Source organism: Castor canadensis, chromosome X (genome assembly GCF_047511655.1).
Source record: "Castor canadensis chromosome X, mCasCan1.hap1v2, whole genome shotgun sequence".
Taxonomy (NCBI): Eukaryota; Metazoa; Chordata; class Mammalia; order Rodentia; family Castoridae; genus Castor; species Castor canadensis.
The window spans coordinates 82,667,162-82,683,675 of record NC_133405.1 but is presented as its reverse complement, the minus strand read 5'-3'; the positions used below and the strand labels follow the sequence as shown (position 1 = coordinate 82,683,675).

The window sequence follows — 16,514 nt, the reverse complement described above, 5'->3', positions numbered from 1 at the left end:
GATGAAGAAGGGTAAATAAAGGAACAAGAAAGAGAACTGTCTTATTCAGGGATCACAGGGAAGAACAGAGAAAAACAAGAAGACATGGAAGCAGAGGTATCATGAATGAAGCTCAGAGAAATTGAGGTATTTGATCCTCTCAGTTTTGCAAGAGGCAAGGGAACTTGGGAGGTTACAAGTGTAGAATGGAATTGGAGCCTTGAGAAGGTGGAAAGTGTAAGAAACAGCTGCTATGGAACATTCACCAGAAATGCAGCAGGCCAAGAGGAAAGAGGGCTTAGGCAAAGTTCCAGGACATAAGTTTTAGTACTTAAGGCAGCCTTTTGCTCCAGCTTCATCCACAATCCCCTCCAGTCATAGCAGAGAGAAGACTGGCCAAAGGTGAAACAAAGTCCAGGTATTTAAATACCAGCAACTAGGCAGCACTAAAGTAGCAGACCATGGAGTCCAGGCAGTTAGTCTGGATGAAGCAGCTGGGAATTAAGGGGACTGAGGAAGGAGAAGAGTTTGAGTCAGTAGTGATGAAGAGTGGAGCGATGAGCAAGGAAGCTGTGGTAATAGGAGTAAAAGTAGAGCGTGCAGATGAGGAACAGTCAAGGTTTTGGCTAGAAGACTGATAGGAAGTGGAGAAGGCCAGTTCATTTAGTTCTAACGGAAGGGCTCCTGGAAAGGAGGAGAGTCCTGGATATCTGGGCAGCTGGTGACAAGTTTATCTAGGAGATAAAGGGAGCTCTTCAAAGAACAGAAAAGGGGACACAGGGCCATTGAAATTGTTTTTTTTTTCCTGCAGTCCAGCCCCAATCCTACTCTGGGGGGAGAAGAAAGAGGGAGGGAGAGAAAGAAAGAGAGAGGGAGAGAGAGAGACCCCTTAGAAGTAAATAAGAATTTTGTATCACTAGACAGAGATCAGAGACAGGCCAGCAAGGGTGAGACTAAAGAAAGGCAAGGCTGGGGTCTGACTCAGGAGACCAATAGGCTACAATGTGATTTCAAAGGGAAGAGGTCTGAGCCTCTTCAACAAAAACTGCTGGGAAAACTGGTTAACAGTCTGCAAAAAACTGAAACTAGATCCATGTATATCACCCTATACCAAGATTAACTCAAAATGGATCAAGGATCTTAATATCAGACCCCAAACTCTAAAGTTGGTACAGGAAAGAGTAAATACTCTTTCCTCTGGAATTAATAGGTATAGGCAAGAACTTTCTCAATGGAACCCCAGTAGCACAGCAACTAAGAGATAGCATAGATAAATGGGACTTCATAAAACTAAAAAGCTTCTGCTCAACAAAAGAAATGGTCTCTAAACTGAAGAGAACACCCACAGAGTGGGAGAAAATATTTGCCAGCTACACATCAGACAAAGGACTGATAACCAAAATATATAGAGAACTCAAAAAACTAAATTCTCCCAAAATTAATGAACCAATACAGAAATGGGCCAATGAACTAAACAGAACCTTCTCAAAAGAAGAAATTCAAATGGCCAAAAAACACATGAAAAAATGCTCACCATCTCTAGCAATAAAGGAAATGCAAATTAAAACCACACTAAGATTCCACCTCACCCCTGTTAGAATAGCCATCATCAGCAACACCACAAACAACAGGTGTTGGCGAGGATGTGGGGAAAAAGGAACCCTCTTACACTGCTGGTGGGAATGTAAACTAGTACAACCACTCTGGAAAAAAATTTGGAGGTTACTTAAAAAGCTAAACATTGATCTACCATATGATCCAGCAATACCACTCTTGGGGATATACCCAAAAGACTGTGACACAGGTTACTCCAGAGGCACCTGCACACCCATGTTTATTGCGGCACTATTCACAATAGCCAAGTTATGGAAACAGCCAAGATGCCCCACCACTGATGAATGGTTTAAGAAAATGTGGTATTTATACACAATGGGATTTTATGCAGCCATGAAGAAGAGCGAAATGTTATCATTCGCTGGTAAATGGATGGAATGGGAGAACATCATTCTGAGTGAGGTTAGCTTGGCCCAAAAGACCAAAAATCGTATGTTCTCCCTCATATGTGGACATTAGATCGATCAAGGGCAAACACAACAAGGGGATTGGACTTTGATCACATGATAAAGCGAGAGCACACAAGAGAGGTATGAGGATAGGTAAGACACCTCAAAAACTAGATAGCATTTGTTGCCCTCAACGCAGAGAAACTAAAGCAGATACCTTAAAAGCAACTGAGGCCAATAGGAGAAGGGGACCAGGAACTAGAGAAAAGGTTAGTTCGAGAAGAATTAACTTAGAAGATAACACACATGTACAGGAAAGCAATGCGGGTCAACTCCCTGTATAGCTATCCTTATCTCAACTAGCAAAAACCCTTGTTCCTTCCTATTATTGCTTATACTCTCTCTTCAACAAAATTAGAGATAAGGGCAAAATAGTTTCTGCTGGGTAGCGAGCGGTAAGGGGGGGTAAGGGAGGGAGCTGGGGGTGGGTAAGGGAGGGAGCAGGGGGAAGGGGGGAGAAATGACCCAAACATTGTATGCACATATGAATAAAAAAAAAAAACAAAGGGAAGAGGTCTGGAAGTGTAAGCCCACCTTCTCGTGAATGCCTGCCCAGAAATTCTGACTTTCCAAGGCTCAAGGGTTAGTTTTCCAAGCTCCACTCCATCCCCCCCAACCTGATCCTATAAGCCAATGGGTGGGAAACTCTGGGGGGAGCCATATTAGTGCCAGTGCCTGGCCCTGGCCTTGAAGTACTGCAGCCTGATCTGAAAGAGCTGGTGACAAGTTTATCACTTATCTGGGGCAGGAGCTAGAGAAAGAGGAGAGACCAGTGAAGAACCAGTTATGGGTGTCAGCTGTTGATTCCTGTCACCATCCCATGCTTGTACAAGCCTGCTCTACGCCTTGATGCTGGCACTTACAGCCATGGACTCCGGGGCTCCTCCCTCTCAGTCAGAGCCGTCCACTCTTCTTTCATTAGGCACAGATGAGCTATCAAACACTTTCTCAGCAAACATCATAAAGAAGTCCAGTCCCATTGCTGTTCCAAAAGCTGCTATCAGCTCAGGCCTTGCCCCCTGAGGCTCCTCAGGGTCCCCACCCCATGGCAGGATCAAGCTCTCATGGCTGTTCATCAGTTTAATAGTCCAGCCCTCCAGCTGCATGTGGCACCCTGACACGCAGGCTCCCTGGGAGTGTGCCCTATTTCAGCACCTTGGCAGGCAAGACTATCCTGTCTTCTAGAGGGAACCAGGAAGTGGGTGTGGGAGCTGCACATGGCACATATGGCATCTGTGATATGCCAGTGCCCCTACTTCCTGATTCTGGCTATCTCCATCAGATACATCAGGGCAATCCTGTGACAGCCCCACCCTCTCCACCCCTCAGTTGAATACTGTACTCTGGCTGGAGAAACTCCTGCTGTGGGAGGGCACAGGGAAACGGAATGGAAAAAGAGCACTAGAGAAGCCTTGCAGGCTCAAGATCCAGGACCAGTGGCCCCAGGAAAGGACAGAAACAAAGAAAAAGAAGTAGAGGCAGAGGTATAACTGCTACCGCCTTCAGCTACACAGAAGAGGGCAGCTGACTGCCTCATCAGGAGTCACCAATGGGTTCCCTCACCTCTGCCCTGCACTAGCCCCCTTTTCTCTCAGGGTTACAATCCATCTGCACGAGTAGTAGGGCGGCTACTGTCCTGGGGGGCAACTGTCCACCTGCAGCTGCTCTCCTCAGGCAGTGTCACCAGTGCCAGGGAGGAGGCAACAGTGGGACGCTGAAGCCTGCCACCACTGCAGAGCCGCCGGAGCTGGCGGCGATACTTGTCTCCGGTGAGCAGGTAGAGCACTGGATCCAGGCAGCTATTAGCACTGGCCAGGGGCCGAGTCACTTTGTAGACCACGTTGACAATGTTCAGCACCTGGCAGTCAGCTTCCAACAGCCTTGCCAGGTAATAAATGGTGCGGGTGATATGGAAAGGCACGAAGCAGACAGCAAAGACAGTGAGCACCACGATGATAGTGCGGAGAGAACGGAGACGAGAAGATGACTGCGCCGCCCCTGGCAAGGGCCGATACAGGCGCCGGGCCATGAGCCCATAGCAGACCAGAGTGACAAGGCAGGGCAAGCCAAAGAGCAGCCCCATGATTGCCGAGCTGAAGTGCACATAGTGGTCAAACTCCTCAGGGAGAGTGGTGTCATGGCACAAGATGGTGGACCCCCTGATGCTGGTTGTGACAAAAAATAGGTTGGGCACCAGGCAGCCGGCTACCACCAACCAAACTGCCAGACAGACAAGGCCTGCAAAGCGAGGGTGGCCCCAGCGTAGTGCCCGCAGTGGATGGCAGATGCCCAGGTAGCGGTGCACACTGATGCAGGTGAGGAACAGGACACTGCAGTAGAGGTTCCAATAGAAGAGAAAGCGGATGAACTTGCAGAACCTAGTGCCAAACGGCCAGTGGTTGCGGGCTGCGTAGTAGTAGACGAGAGTGGGCAGTGACAACACATACAAGGTGTCTGACAATGCCAGGTGGAACATGTAGGTGGCTGTTGCATCCCAGGGTCGAAGGCGGAAGAGGAAGAACCAAAGAGTTGGAGCATTGAGACTGAGGCCCAGCACAAAGACAATGGCGTAGCTCACAGGCAGCAGGATGAACTTGAAGTCTTCGTTGAACCAGCAGTTGGTCTCTACCTCATCTTCTCCAGGACCTGCGCTGGGGCCTAGGGATGTGAACAGTAAGGACTCTGCAGTGGCCATGGCCCCCTAGAGGTAGGGCAAAAATGAGGAAGGCAGGATTTCCCTTGTTTTCCTAGAGGGGAAAAAAAAAAAAAACAAGCAACAGGGAGAACAATAATGGTTAAGCACTAGAGAGAGCTGAAAGGAGTGAATCTGAGTGCAATGCAGGTCTGCCTGGCCCCTTCCTGAGCTCCCTTAGTCCAGCCCAGGGAGTGGTGAGCAGTGCTGGGCCTCAGAAGGGCAGTCAGTGGATTTGGGTTGATTTCATTCTGCAGCTGACTCTCTTGCAGAGCCTGGATAGCTGAAGCAGGTGGAGCTGACCAGCACTATTCAAAGTGGCAAGATGCCCAGATCCAAATTGTAGACTAACTCAACATCACAGCTCTTCCCCAATGATGAGGGGCCTCTCTCCCAACAATGTCCCTACCTTTCCTCTTCCCTGGTCCCAGGTCTCTGTACTTTTATTTGCCTCTGACACCTTCCCCCCACCTGCCTACAGCCCAGGAGCCCCATCTCTACCCTTGCCCTTGCCCAAGAACCTTGGCACATCTCCTACCTGGTCCCCTCGAAGCTGAGCCGAGCTGACTCTGCCACCTTTCCCCTTGGCAGCCAGAGGGCATATCCACAGAGGGTGGGGCTTGGGGTGGGGCCTGTCCCTCCTCCCATCCCATCCCAGAAGATTGTCAGAACTAGAAAAGCCCTTGGAGATGATCTAGTCCAACCCACTCAGCATACAGATTGGGAAACTGGGGCTCAGTGATATTACTATTTAACAGCTTTGGAATGATTATGGGAGGGAGCACACAAGGAAACATCAAGTTTACAGGCGAAGAGCAGGCCACTGGAGGCAGCTAAATTACAGGAAGATCATGGAAGTCCATGGAAGTGAGCAGATGCATGGGAAATGAATTTTAACATGGGCAACTGCAAGATACCACATTGAAAGATTTTTAAAAACCTAAACCATGGATATATATCTTAATTCCATGTGCATATAACTATAGCAAATGTTTACGGAGTCCTCACTATGAGCCAGGCCCTGCTCTAAGAGCTTTATAAGAACCCCCAGTTTCTCTATCAAGTAGGTTCTAATTTTACTGGCCTTACTTTGCTGATGAGAGAACTAAGGCACAAATAGTTTCAGTGTCTTTGCTAACTAGGGTAGAATCAAGACCTGAACCCAGGCAAGCCCTGCCTTTGGACCGGACTCTAGCATCCATGACTTAACTAGTGTGTGATAAATTGCCCCTCTGAGCTACTGGCCATGATCTAGGAAAAGATCAACAAATATTTACCGAAAGCCTTTGATATGTCTAGTCCAGTGCTATGCACTTGTAGTTTACTAGGTGTGAACAAAAACAATAACAATTCCCAACCTAATGGTGCTTATACACTACTGGGGGGAATAAAATTAATCTGAAAAATACATACATCATTATCATTCTTATAGAGAAAAATAAAGGAGGGGAGGGATATAGGGAAGGGAAAGGGGAAGAGAGAATTGTGGTTTTAAATATTTGGGTGACTTGAATAAAGACAGGCTTTTGTGAGGAAAGGAAACAGAAGATGAGTTTGGCGGGGACCTGATCTTGAAGGTCCTCAGAGGACTTTCACTTGGCTGAGTGAATGGAAAGCCATTAGGGTTTAGAGAATCGTCATGTCTGATTTTCAGTGTGGAAGGCTCACTGACCAGCTCTATGTTGAGAGCTGTGCCAGGGGACCAGTGGCACAGGGAAGACCAGGCAAAAGACTGTTGCCAATAGGACCAGGGTGGCAGAGGTGGTAAGAAGTGGTCAGATTCTGGATAGATTTTGAAAATAGAGACATTTACTGATGTGTGGTGTGAGAGAAAGAGAGGGGTCAAGAATGACTCCAGGCAGGCTTAGATGGAGCACCAGGTCCACAGAAGTCCCTGAGGTAGCCTTGGCGGCAGAAGGTCAGAAGAAAATAGAAAATAAAGTGACTAGTCCAGAGAATGCTAAAGAAGCAAAATTAAAAGCAAGATATCCTCACCTGGGACAAAAGCCTGATGGTTCAGATTTTTTAAGGAAATGATTACAGAAAGGGCAAATATATTTTGATTCTGGGGATTATAACATGACTAAAGGAAAAATGAAGAACAAGCAACTTCCTATTGCAGCCCAGGATAAGACCGAGGTCACTGGTGACCACATTTCCATTCCACAGGACCTTCCTCAGTGGAAACCATTCCTCATCGCTAGCAAGCTGACTGGCTGATTAAAAGAAAGGAACTGCATGAGTCTTCTAATTCCCCTTATTTATCCTTAATATGTTACTTATCTGCTTTTTGTTTCCTTTCCTTCACTAAGTCATTTGAGACTGACAGCTTTGCAGGTAGTGTTAGTGTGTGCTGCTATTGTAAGAGAATATACAGTGTGCAGTTTTTGATTAGTTTAACACTGCACTGATGAAAAGGACATGTTAGAGCAGCATAAGTAATCTACTTGAAAATAATTGGATATATTACTTAATTCTTAGTGTAGGACTGGTTCCAATAAGTAGCAAGCAAGTTTTACCACTTTAATGTTTCAGCTTTCCTTACTTCATCTTAATTATAGCTTTTTATATTACTCCTATTTAATACAATCTTTGTTGTATTGATTTCTTCTGTATTTTCTTTTTTGGATTTTGAGAAAACAGAAGTTTAAGACCACAAGTTGGAAGAAAAGTCACATAATTCAGACACAAGAAGATGGAGTGCCAAAAGATTTGACTAACTGTGCTTGAACTTGAATGGCCTTAAACCTGTTTCAGCTTTAACCATAGAATTTTACTTGGGCAATATTTGCCGGTTCTGGTGTAACTTATGTAACTTCAGTGCTAACAAGCTATTGTTGAAGCTAGCGTCTTACTCAGTTCTGTAGTGTTAGAATGCCTTTCATTGTTGAAGATGTGAATGAAGTGTACATGTGCACTGACTGTTGCATTCACTTTTGTGCCACTTTTGTAAACACAATAGTTTTGCAAACCTTTCAAAACCTTTCATACCAGGCTGGGTATGATGGTGCTTGCCTATAATCCCAGCACTCAGTAGGCAAGAGAATCACAAGTTCCAGGACAGCATGGGCTACAAAGTGAGATCCTGTTTCAAAAAAAAAAAGACTCCAAGATTTTTGGACTGAGCAACTGGAAGAACAGAGGTCCTGTTGACAGGCATAGGGAAAGCTGTGAGAAGAACACATTTGGGGAAAGATGGGGAGTTCATTTTTCAGTATAATTTTTTTATGGTACTGGGGTTTGAACTCAGGTCCTTGTGCTTGCTAGGCAAGTGCTCTATCACTTGAGTCACACCCCCAGCCCCAGTGTATAAATTTTGAGCTGCCTGTGACACATGTAAGAGGAAATGGTCAGGAGGCAGTTCACACCTCACCAATAAGCTTCACTTACACACGCCACCCCTTCCTATACAGCACCTCAGCTCTCTCCATCACTCTCAGAGACCCTGTCCCTGAATACAGTGGAGAAGGTACAGAGAGCAAGCCTAGATTTTTGAAAGCCTAATGCCAGGGAACACCAAATTGTTGGCAGCTGTGGGTCTGAGGCTCCCTGAAGCTAACTGACTGCTTCCTAAGTATGGTTGTCTCAGGCATATGAGGCACACCGGGTCTGGAAGACTCAAGATGAGGGCAGTGATCTTGGGAAGGGGGAGTAGGGTGGAGTAGAATCCACTCCTGGTAGAGCTGGGAACCTGATCCTCAGGTCCTGAGACTGATGCCTGGCTGGATCCTGGAAGTGAGAGGAGGAGGCATGCTTGCAAAGGATTCTCTAGAACCTGGGGTGTAGACCTCTTTGAAGGTCTAGACCCCTGGATGGGAGAAACCAGGAGATCCTGTCAGTATCCTGCAGGGTGGTGGGTGGGATAAAGGCAAGAGTGGAGGAACAGTCATAACCTGAGTCATGAGCTGTTGGGATGTTGAATTAAAAGCACAGGTGTTTGGAGTTAGAATGACTTGAGTTCAAATCCTTGTTTTGCTTATTAGTTGTGCGACTCTGGATACCTCTTTGTAACTTAACTTCCTCACTAGTGAACTTGGGGTAGTAATACCAACCTTTTAGGGCAACGAGTTGGTCGGTAGGTGTGGAAATACTGTGTAAGTCATAAAATGCTGCAAAGCTATAAGGTCTTTTTTAACATTACTTCACTCCTACACATGAACTTGGCCTCTTCAGAGGAGGTCAAGTGTAACTTGAGGCTTGGTGTACACCCAAGGGGAAGGCCACTCAAGAGATGCCCTGGCTGAGCCAGCTTCCTGCTCCCACTGCTTCAAGCTGACTTCGCTCTGCCCTGGTTCACCTGACCCAACTCTACTTACTAGCTTTCTGCTTGTCCTGGACAAAGCTGCAGCTGCTGCTGCTTCCACTGCCGCCCAGTGGCTAGTTCAGGAAAAGACCTCTCCCAACATGCCCCAAGCGGAAGCCCTAGCTTTCTCCTATTCTCACCCAGGCAAAAGGAGTGAAATGCTGCAGACCGCAGTGGCTCTCTTCTCTGAAACTCTTACTGTGACTTTGAATTGCTCAGCTTCATCTCTGGATGTTCCTCCTCTCTCTTTCCCTGGCTCCTTTTTGTCCTCCTTCCACCAAATGTGGCCCTGCCCCAAGGAGCTTCTCTCTTTTCCTCTCCTCTCCTCCTCAACCCTCCTCTCCCATCTCCAACACTTCTTTCCTCCCTCCTCTCTCTCTCTCCTCCTCAGAACATTCACTCTCATGATTTCCACTACCAGGTACATTTGTTATACAAGAACAAATACAGAATGTTTAAACCTGTTGAAATCACCATAAGAAGGGAAGTAAGGTAGAAACGAGAAAAATGGAGTGGATGAACCAATTCAGGTTATAATACATATACACTTGGAAATTTCATAATGAAACTCCTTGTCTTAAAAAACAAAAATGTCTTTTTTCAAATACCAAGGACAGAAAGGCAAAACAGGTCCTGCCTGGGGCTTGGTACCAGTGGGAGGTGGGAGGATATAAGGAAAGGGTGTGGGAGGGTGAATATGGTGGAAATGCTGTGTACTCATGTATGAAACTGGAAAAATGAGAACTGTTAAAACCATTCCAGGAATGGGGGGAGAAGGGGAATAAAAGAGAATGATGAAGGGGTGAATTCAACTATGGTATGTTGTAAGGACTTTTGTAAATGTCACAATGTACCCCCAGTATAACAATAATCAACAATAATATGATAATAAAAATAAAATTAAATTAAAAAAATAATTCTTTTGTTGTGGTTTGTTTTGTTTTCAAGAGAGGGTCACTCTATGTAGTACAAAGCTAGCCTGGTACACTCAATCCTCCTGTCTCAGCCTCTCAAGTGCTAGTATTACATGTGCCACCACACATAGCAAGTTGTTATCAATAATTAAATGACCAAGAGACTCCAGCATACAGATCCCTCCCTAATCAAAATTTCTCTCTCAGTAGTCAATCTTTACCTGAACTGTCCACCTCACCCCTCGAAGTGCAATTTTCCTTTCCTAATAAATCACTCTTTACTCTCTGCCTATCTTCATGGTTCTTTTGCTGTACCTGGGACAGCGTCCTGATCTTAGGCATTTAGCACTTAAGCACTGAGGAACATCTGGAAGAACCCAACCACCTGTAACATTTTGTCGTCATAGCTTGGATCTGCTACAGGGAAGTGCAGCTCCTAACAGTACAACCTTAACAGTGATTTGAGACACCACTCATAGAACACAGAATTAAACTTTAAAATGGACTGCAGGCTACAGAATACCTTTTTACCCTTGGATAGGATGGCTGCTTCATTTCATGACAACTGGTTCAACAAGGGGGGTGCCATATTCTCAGTGGCCACTCTGCTCAAGTCTAGTAAACTTGGATCTGAGTACGCCTAACACCCCCTATCTGCAGGAAGCAGCCGGATGGATCTCCCTATCCATACCTCTGAAAGAATTCAGAGTCCTGAACTTTGGGTAGGAGAATATCACTGTAGGCGTATAGGTAAGCATGACCGGAAGTGAGGAAATGTCCCACACTACAAGACTCCATTCCAAAGCCCCCAGTTGGGCCACACCCTGGGCCAATGATTAAGATAATGACTCCATCCTCCTTATGGAGCCCACTGCCCATATCAAGGTTAAACCGGGAAGGGCAAAGAGAATTAAATGTGCAGGCCATGCATTCCTGCACCAGGCAGTCCCTCTGCACAGTGGTCAAACCATTTGGGGAGGACCACAAGGGGAGGACCCTCAGTTTTCCACACTATTGGATAAAACTCCAAGCTCTGACAGCTTCTACAGCCAATCTGAACTGCCTGCCTGACCCCTCGAGGTATAATTCTGCTTTCCTAATAAAATCACTCTTTACTATTAAAAAAAACAGAAAATGAAATTTCTGTCTCCCTCTCTCATAGTCTTATCACATTTGATTATGGCACATACCATAGGCTGCCTAGAATTATACTCACTTGTGTTTCTGCCCATCTCTTCCTGACCCTCCACCCCCACACTAGACCCAGAGTTCCTTTAGGACATGCACCTTGTCTTACCTCTCACTTTCCCACAGCCTTCCAGGTGAGGTTATGACATGTGTTATAACATGTGTCAATATTTTTTAGATTTTTTTCAAATTATATGTGTGGTGGTCCAAAATACCTTTCAATTCAGGGTTAAGAGAATAGGTATCTGGCATACAGTAAGTGTTTAATAAATGTTTGTTGAGTGAATGAGTGACTCAGTTACACTTTGTTGAGTGCTTTCTATATCTATAATCTAAGCCCAGCATGTGCTGTTTGCTGTAGTATATGTCCACTTGATTGTTTGATATTGATTCAATTGACATATGGAATTTATTATGTAGGAAAAGTTGATTATCTTCTTTCCCCTTCAGAGATAAGTAAAATATGTGCATACCATTATTGCTGATAACACTTCCATTCCACTACTACTCCTGTTTTTTTTTCCAATCCTTTCCCTCCTGGTCCCTCACATTTAATATTCACAAATGTCTTGACCACAGTTTCTCTGGAGTGTCTGTTTTCCTTCAGGACTAAAGAAGGAAAGGGGGAAATGACACATTTTCTGATCTCTTCCTCTAAGTTTGGAAGAAAGGAAGGAAAGGAAGGGGGAGGGAGGGAAAAAAGGAAGGAAAGAAATACATGGATGGGAGCTGAGTGATATAGTAGAAAAATGCAGACTTTGGAGTCACACAGTCCTAGGGTTAAACTCTGGCTCCATCACCTACCAACTGTGTCACTGTGAATAAGTCTCCCTGAGCTTCCATTTATTCACGTGTGGAATAAGGAAACTAGCACCAGGCTTGCTGTGGGGAGAAAATACGGCAATGCAGATAATAACCCAGCATAGTGCCAGACAGATGTTTTATCATCACTAATTGTTGGTAGGAATTAAAATATAGGTGTATATGGAGGGTGTGGGAGGTTTATCTCAATTGCCTAAGGTCTCTTTATGAAATGAAAAATTAGGTCAGCTGTGGAGCATAAGTGGAACAAGATAGTCACTGAACCTTGATAGAGAAAGCAGTAACCTGAAACCCTGGATAATCCAAGTCTACTAATAAAATCATATGAAAGTGACTCTCCATACAATTGTACCTAGGTTAGTTTTGTCCGTGTGTCCTCTCTGTCGTGTGCCCTTTTTGTCTTTCTGAATGTGTGGGGGATTTTGTTTGTTTGTTTTGGCAGTACTGGGGTTTGAACTCAGGGTCTCATGCTTGCTTTGCTAGACAGAAACTCTACCACTTGAACCACGCCTCCAGCCCTGTTTCCTTATGGGTATTTTTAAGATAGCGTTTGCCCAGACCAGGTTTGCTCCTTGATCGTCCTGATTTCCGCCTCCCAAATAGCTAGGATTACAGTTGTGAGCCACCAACATCCAGCTAAATATGTATTCTTTTTCTCCAACAGACTGTTAACAACCTTAGAGACCAGACCACTTTGTTCAGCATCTAGGATGGCGCAGGCAATCTCTGTCTCCCACTTGGTCCATCTGTTTCCTTTCCTTTCCACCCTCCCCAACTGAGCTAATACCTTTGTCTACATCCCACTACAACCTGTTTGCTTTCAGTTGCGATACGAGAAATTTCCTACTCAGCTAACATGTTTTAAAAGGCAATGTATTATCTTGCATAATACATTATCCAGAAGTGGGTGACTTTGGAGTTGGCCAATTCAGCAGTTCGACAATGTCATTTAAAAAGCCCTGATTCTTTCCATCTTTCTGATCTACAGCCCTCAGCCTGTCATTTAGCAATTCTCATGGTGGCTGTGGCAGTTCAGGCATTGGCTCCAAACTTGGCAGTATTCAGTGGGAAGGCAGGAAGGCCTCTTTTCCTGTGTTTTTATTTTTATCATTCAGAAAACCTTTTTCAGAATCTCCCCAGCATACTTATCCTCACATCTCAGTGGACCAAATTTCATCATGCCTATAACTAAACCAGTCACTGTCAGCAGGGATGAAATGACCATGACTGACTTAGAGGAGCACAGGGAGAAGGTAGAATACTTTTTAAAAATGGGGATTCTGGGCTGGCAGAGTGGCTCAAGCAGTAAGAGCACCTGCCTAGCAAGCATGAGGTCCTGAGTTTGAACCCAAGTACCACATACACACACAAAAGTCTTAAACATGGGGATTCTGCCCATAAGGTGATGGCTGTTGAGTTAGTAAACAATCCTGTCTGCTACAACCATTACTGAATAAACCACACCTTCCTCATACAGAGATCTGATCATCATTTCCTGATTGGGAATATTATTGCAGTGTGCAGAGAAAGGGTGGGTAAGAACCTGAAAATATCTCCTCCACAAGGCAATCACAGGGACAAGAAACTCCATAATTAGAGATGTGTTCCTTGGTCTTCTTGTCCTTGAATCCTTGTAAAATGCAAGTACTCCCAGTCAGATTGAAGCTATGATGATAGATTCTATTTAGGGGATGAGTAACAGGAAAAAGCAGAAGGGAATTCTCAGGGGAGAAGGAAATGTTCTATATCTCGATGTGAGTAGTGGTTGCATGTGTGTTGACACAGGTATCTGAGTTTCTTATGGATCCCATAACAAATCACCACAGACTTAGTGGCTTAAAATGATGTATACTTATTCACTCACAATTCTGGAGGCCAGAAATCTGAAATCAGCAGCAATGGGCCCAAATAAAGGTATCAGCAGAGTTGCATCTGAACTGCAATGTTCATCTTGTGACCATGAGAGACTAAAGGAGCAAAGTCATTTCCTTGCTTTTTTTTTAGCTTCTAGAGCTACAGTCCCTGGATTACTTGGCTATGGCCCCTTCCTCCATCTTCAAAGTCAGCAACACATCTTGCTTCAGTCCTCATATTGCCTTTTGCCTCTGCAGTCAAATCTCCCTTTGCCTCGCTCTCATAATAAGACTAGTAATTGCATTTAGGGCCCACCTGGATAATCCAGAATAATCTCTCTATTTTAAGAATCTTTTAAATCACATCTGAAAAGTCCCTACATTCTTGGTTTCAGGGATTAGGACCTGATATGTTTAGAGGTCATTATTTAGCCCACAACAGTAGTGAAAAATTCATTGTGTTACACTTAAAATTTATGCATTTACTGCCTATGAATTATACCTCAGTCAAAAAATACACATACTTCTGGAAAAGAGATGATTTTAGTTCAATCATAATATTGCATTAAAGACCTCACAGATCTCCTTTCTTCCTACTCAGAGGGACCACAGACTTGTTGAAACAGGGATAAGTACCTGAAAGGGAGGATGGAGCCTCTAGTGTGGGGCTGGTGAAGGCTCATCCAAAAGTAGATTCATTCTGACTTTTCACTTGCCCCACAGTCACCAACCTTGGCACATATTTGAATCTTTCCTGTATGTCCATCATTAGTTTCTATCAAATATGATTCCTGAAGAATCTGGGCTTCTAGCTCTATCTGGAAATCCCTGGGAAAGAGAGTTACAGCAACTAAATGACAAGGTCCTGGGGTGTATATTGGCCATGAATGGTAAAGGCTGACCCAGACAACTATGCAGAGGCAATACAGGACTGCTATTCGGGGCCTTTAGTGAGGAGTTAGAAGTCCCAGCCCAGCCCTCTGAGCCCCAGCCATAACCATCCTCTGAAGAATGGACCCCATTGCAGGGGCTGAGGGCTGTGACTATAGGTAAGTGCTAAAGACCAGCCAGTTCTGAGGGCAGATGAAGGGGATCAGGGTCCTGAATCCCCAGAGCTTGGAGGTTCTGTGTCTACATTCTCTATGCCCACAGCTATCGAGCTTGGGCACTATGGCAAGGACGAGAAAGGAAGATAACTTTGTTGTTATCATTATGGAGGCTCTGGCAGCTGCAGGGACAGCAGTATCTCTAATTCCATGGGCGGTCACACAAGGCAAAGGAAGCTGCTTAGGCAGGGATTGGAGAGAGTCAGTGGGGGGTGGGGGAGTTACTCTAGGTGTGTGTGTGTTGGGGGGGATGCCTCCATGGGCAATGTCTTGTCAGGAGAATCTGCTTCTAGGCCAGGAATCCTATGGTACCTTTCTCTCCAACGAGAAAAGTTCAAGGCTCACAGACATGTGCACCCACAACTCAATACACTCATCTCCCTGCTCCTGCCCACCCCCCCACCTAGGGGTTAACTTCTTATGTGCACATAAGCTAGGATAATCAGGGTTTCAGATTATCATCAACTTCAGGAGTCAGAAGTCCCAAGTGTGGGGGCTAGGAAAGGGACACTCTTTCCACACCCTTGGCTTTTATGTAGCCTGGAACAGTTTATTGAGAGATAGGTAGACTGGAGTGTGACACAAGACTCTCCTTTCAGAAACACAAAGGCCTGCACTCTGAGCCCTCTTATTTCTTTTCTTTTTTTTTTTTTTTTTGGCAGTACTGGAATTTGAACTTAGGGCCTCAATGCTTACAGGCAGGTGCTCTTACTGCTTGAACCACTCCACCGCCCTTTTTTGTGGTGGGTTTTTTGAGATAGGGTCAGCCCGGGGCTAGCTTAGAGCCATGATTCTCCTGATCTCTGCCTAGGATTACAGGCATGAGCCACCAGTATCCAGCTGGGCCCTCCTATTTCTTTCCTTCTGTGCTTCACCTTTAAGGCCTCCAACTCCACTTTGATCCCAGCTCTCATGTTCAAGGCTTCACAAGACCAAAATCCTGTAGCTGCTGTTCTCTGCCCTGCTTCTAATGTCACCAGAATCCCCCACCCTCAGCCTTAGCAATAGTAGTCTGCTGATCTTTTAGCCATTAATCTTGAAGCCGTTAATCTGCTTTCCAAACTCTTGGCACTTGAGCTATTTATAGCAGTGTTTCATACCCCCCCCATTCTTCTCTGACTCCCACCAACATAAACAGAGGTTCGTGGGTATAAGAGACTGGGGAGGGCAGAACAGCAACCAGAGCTGGAGGCTGATGTGAACTTCATCTCTCTCCCTAGGTAATATTTCAAATCCCCCTAGTTCTAGTCCACACTAAGCCCACATCGCTTACCTGTAACATCTCCCTTAGTATACTAGGGGAGGTTGAGGGTCGTCATTCCTCACATAAACAGCAGGCATTCAGCCTGGAGAGACCCTGAAAGTGACTTACGGAAGTTTCCCTGAGCTAACTCCTTGGACCAGGCCTAGTATGCATCAAAGGAAAGTGCTAGACAGACATTTTCCTTTCTCTAAGGTTCCCTAGCACCTGGGAAAAAGGGATAGGGATAAAGATGAGGAAATTTGAGGAAAGTAATGAGAGGAACAGGTAAGTTCAAGGAATGTTTTCAACTTCTATAGAGGTTTCTGCCACCAATACCAGGAAAATGAGGGC

The 16,514-nt window shown here is 45.2% G+C and overlaps 1 protein-coding gene and 1 pseudogene across 1 annotated transcript; one reads left to right on the top strand and one right to left on the bottom strand.

The window, feature by feature from the left end:
* Positions 1-2,524: 2,524 nt before the first annotated feature.
* Positions 2,525-5,324, bottom strand: P2ry4 (pyrimidinergic receptor P2Y4). The gene is made up of 2 exons (XM_020188436.2): positions 5,273-5,324; positions 2,525-4,789 (listed from the first exon to the last, which is right to left on the bottom strand). Exon 2 carries the CDS (start codon positions 4,735-4,737, stop codon positions 3,640-3,642), a length of 1,098 nt encoding a protein of 365 aa, XP_020044025.1. The 5' UTR covers positions 4,738-4,789; positions 5,273-5,324; the 3' UTR covers positions 2,525-3,639.
* A 1,258-nt stretch (positions 5,325-6,582) lies between these two features.
* LOC109703329 (cAMP-regulated phosphoprotein 19 pseudogene) lies at positions 6,583-6,954 on the top strand (annotated as a pseudogene).
* The last annotated feature ends 9,560 nt before the right edge of the window (positions 6,955-16,514 follow it).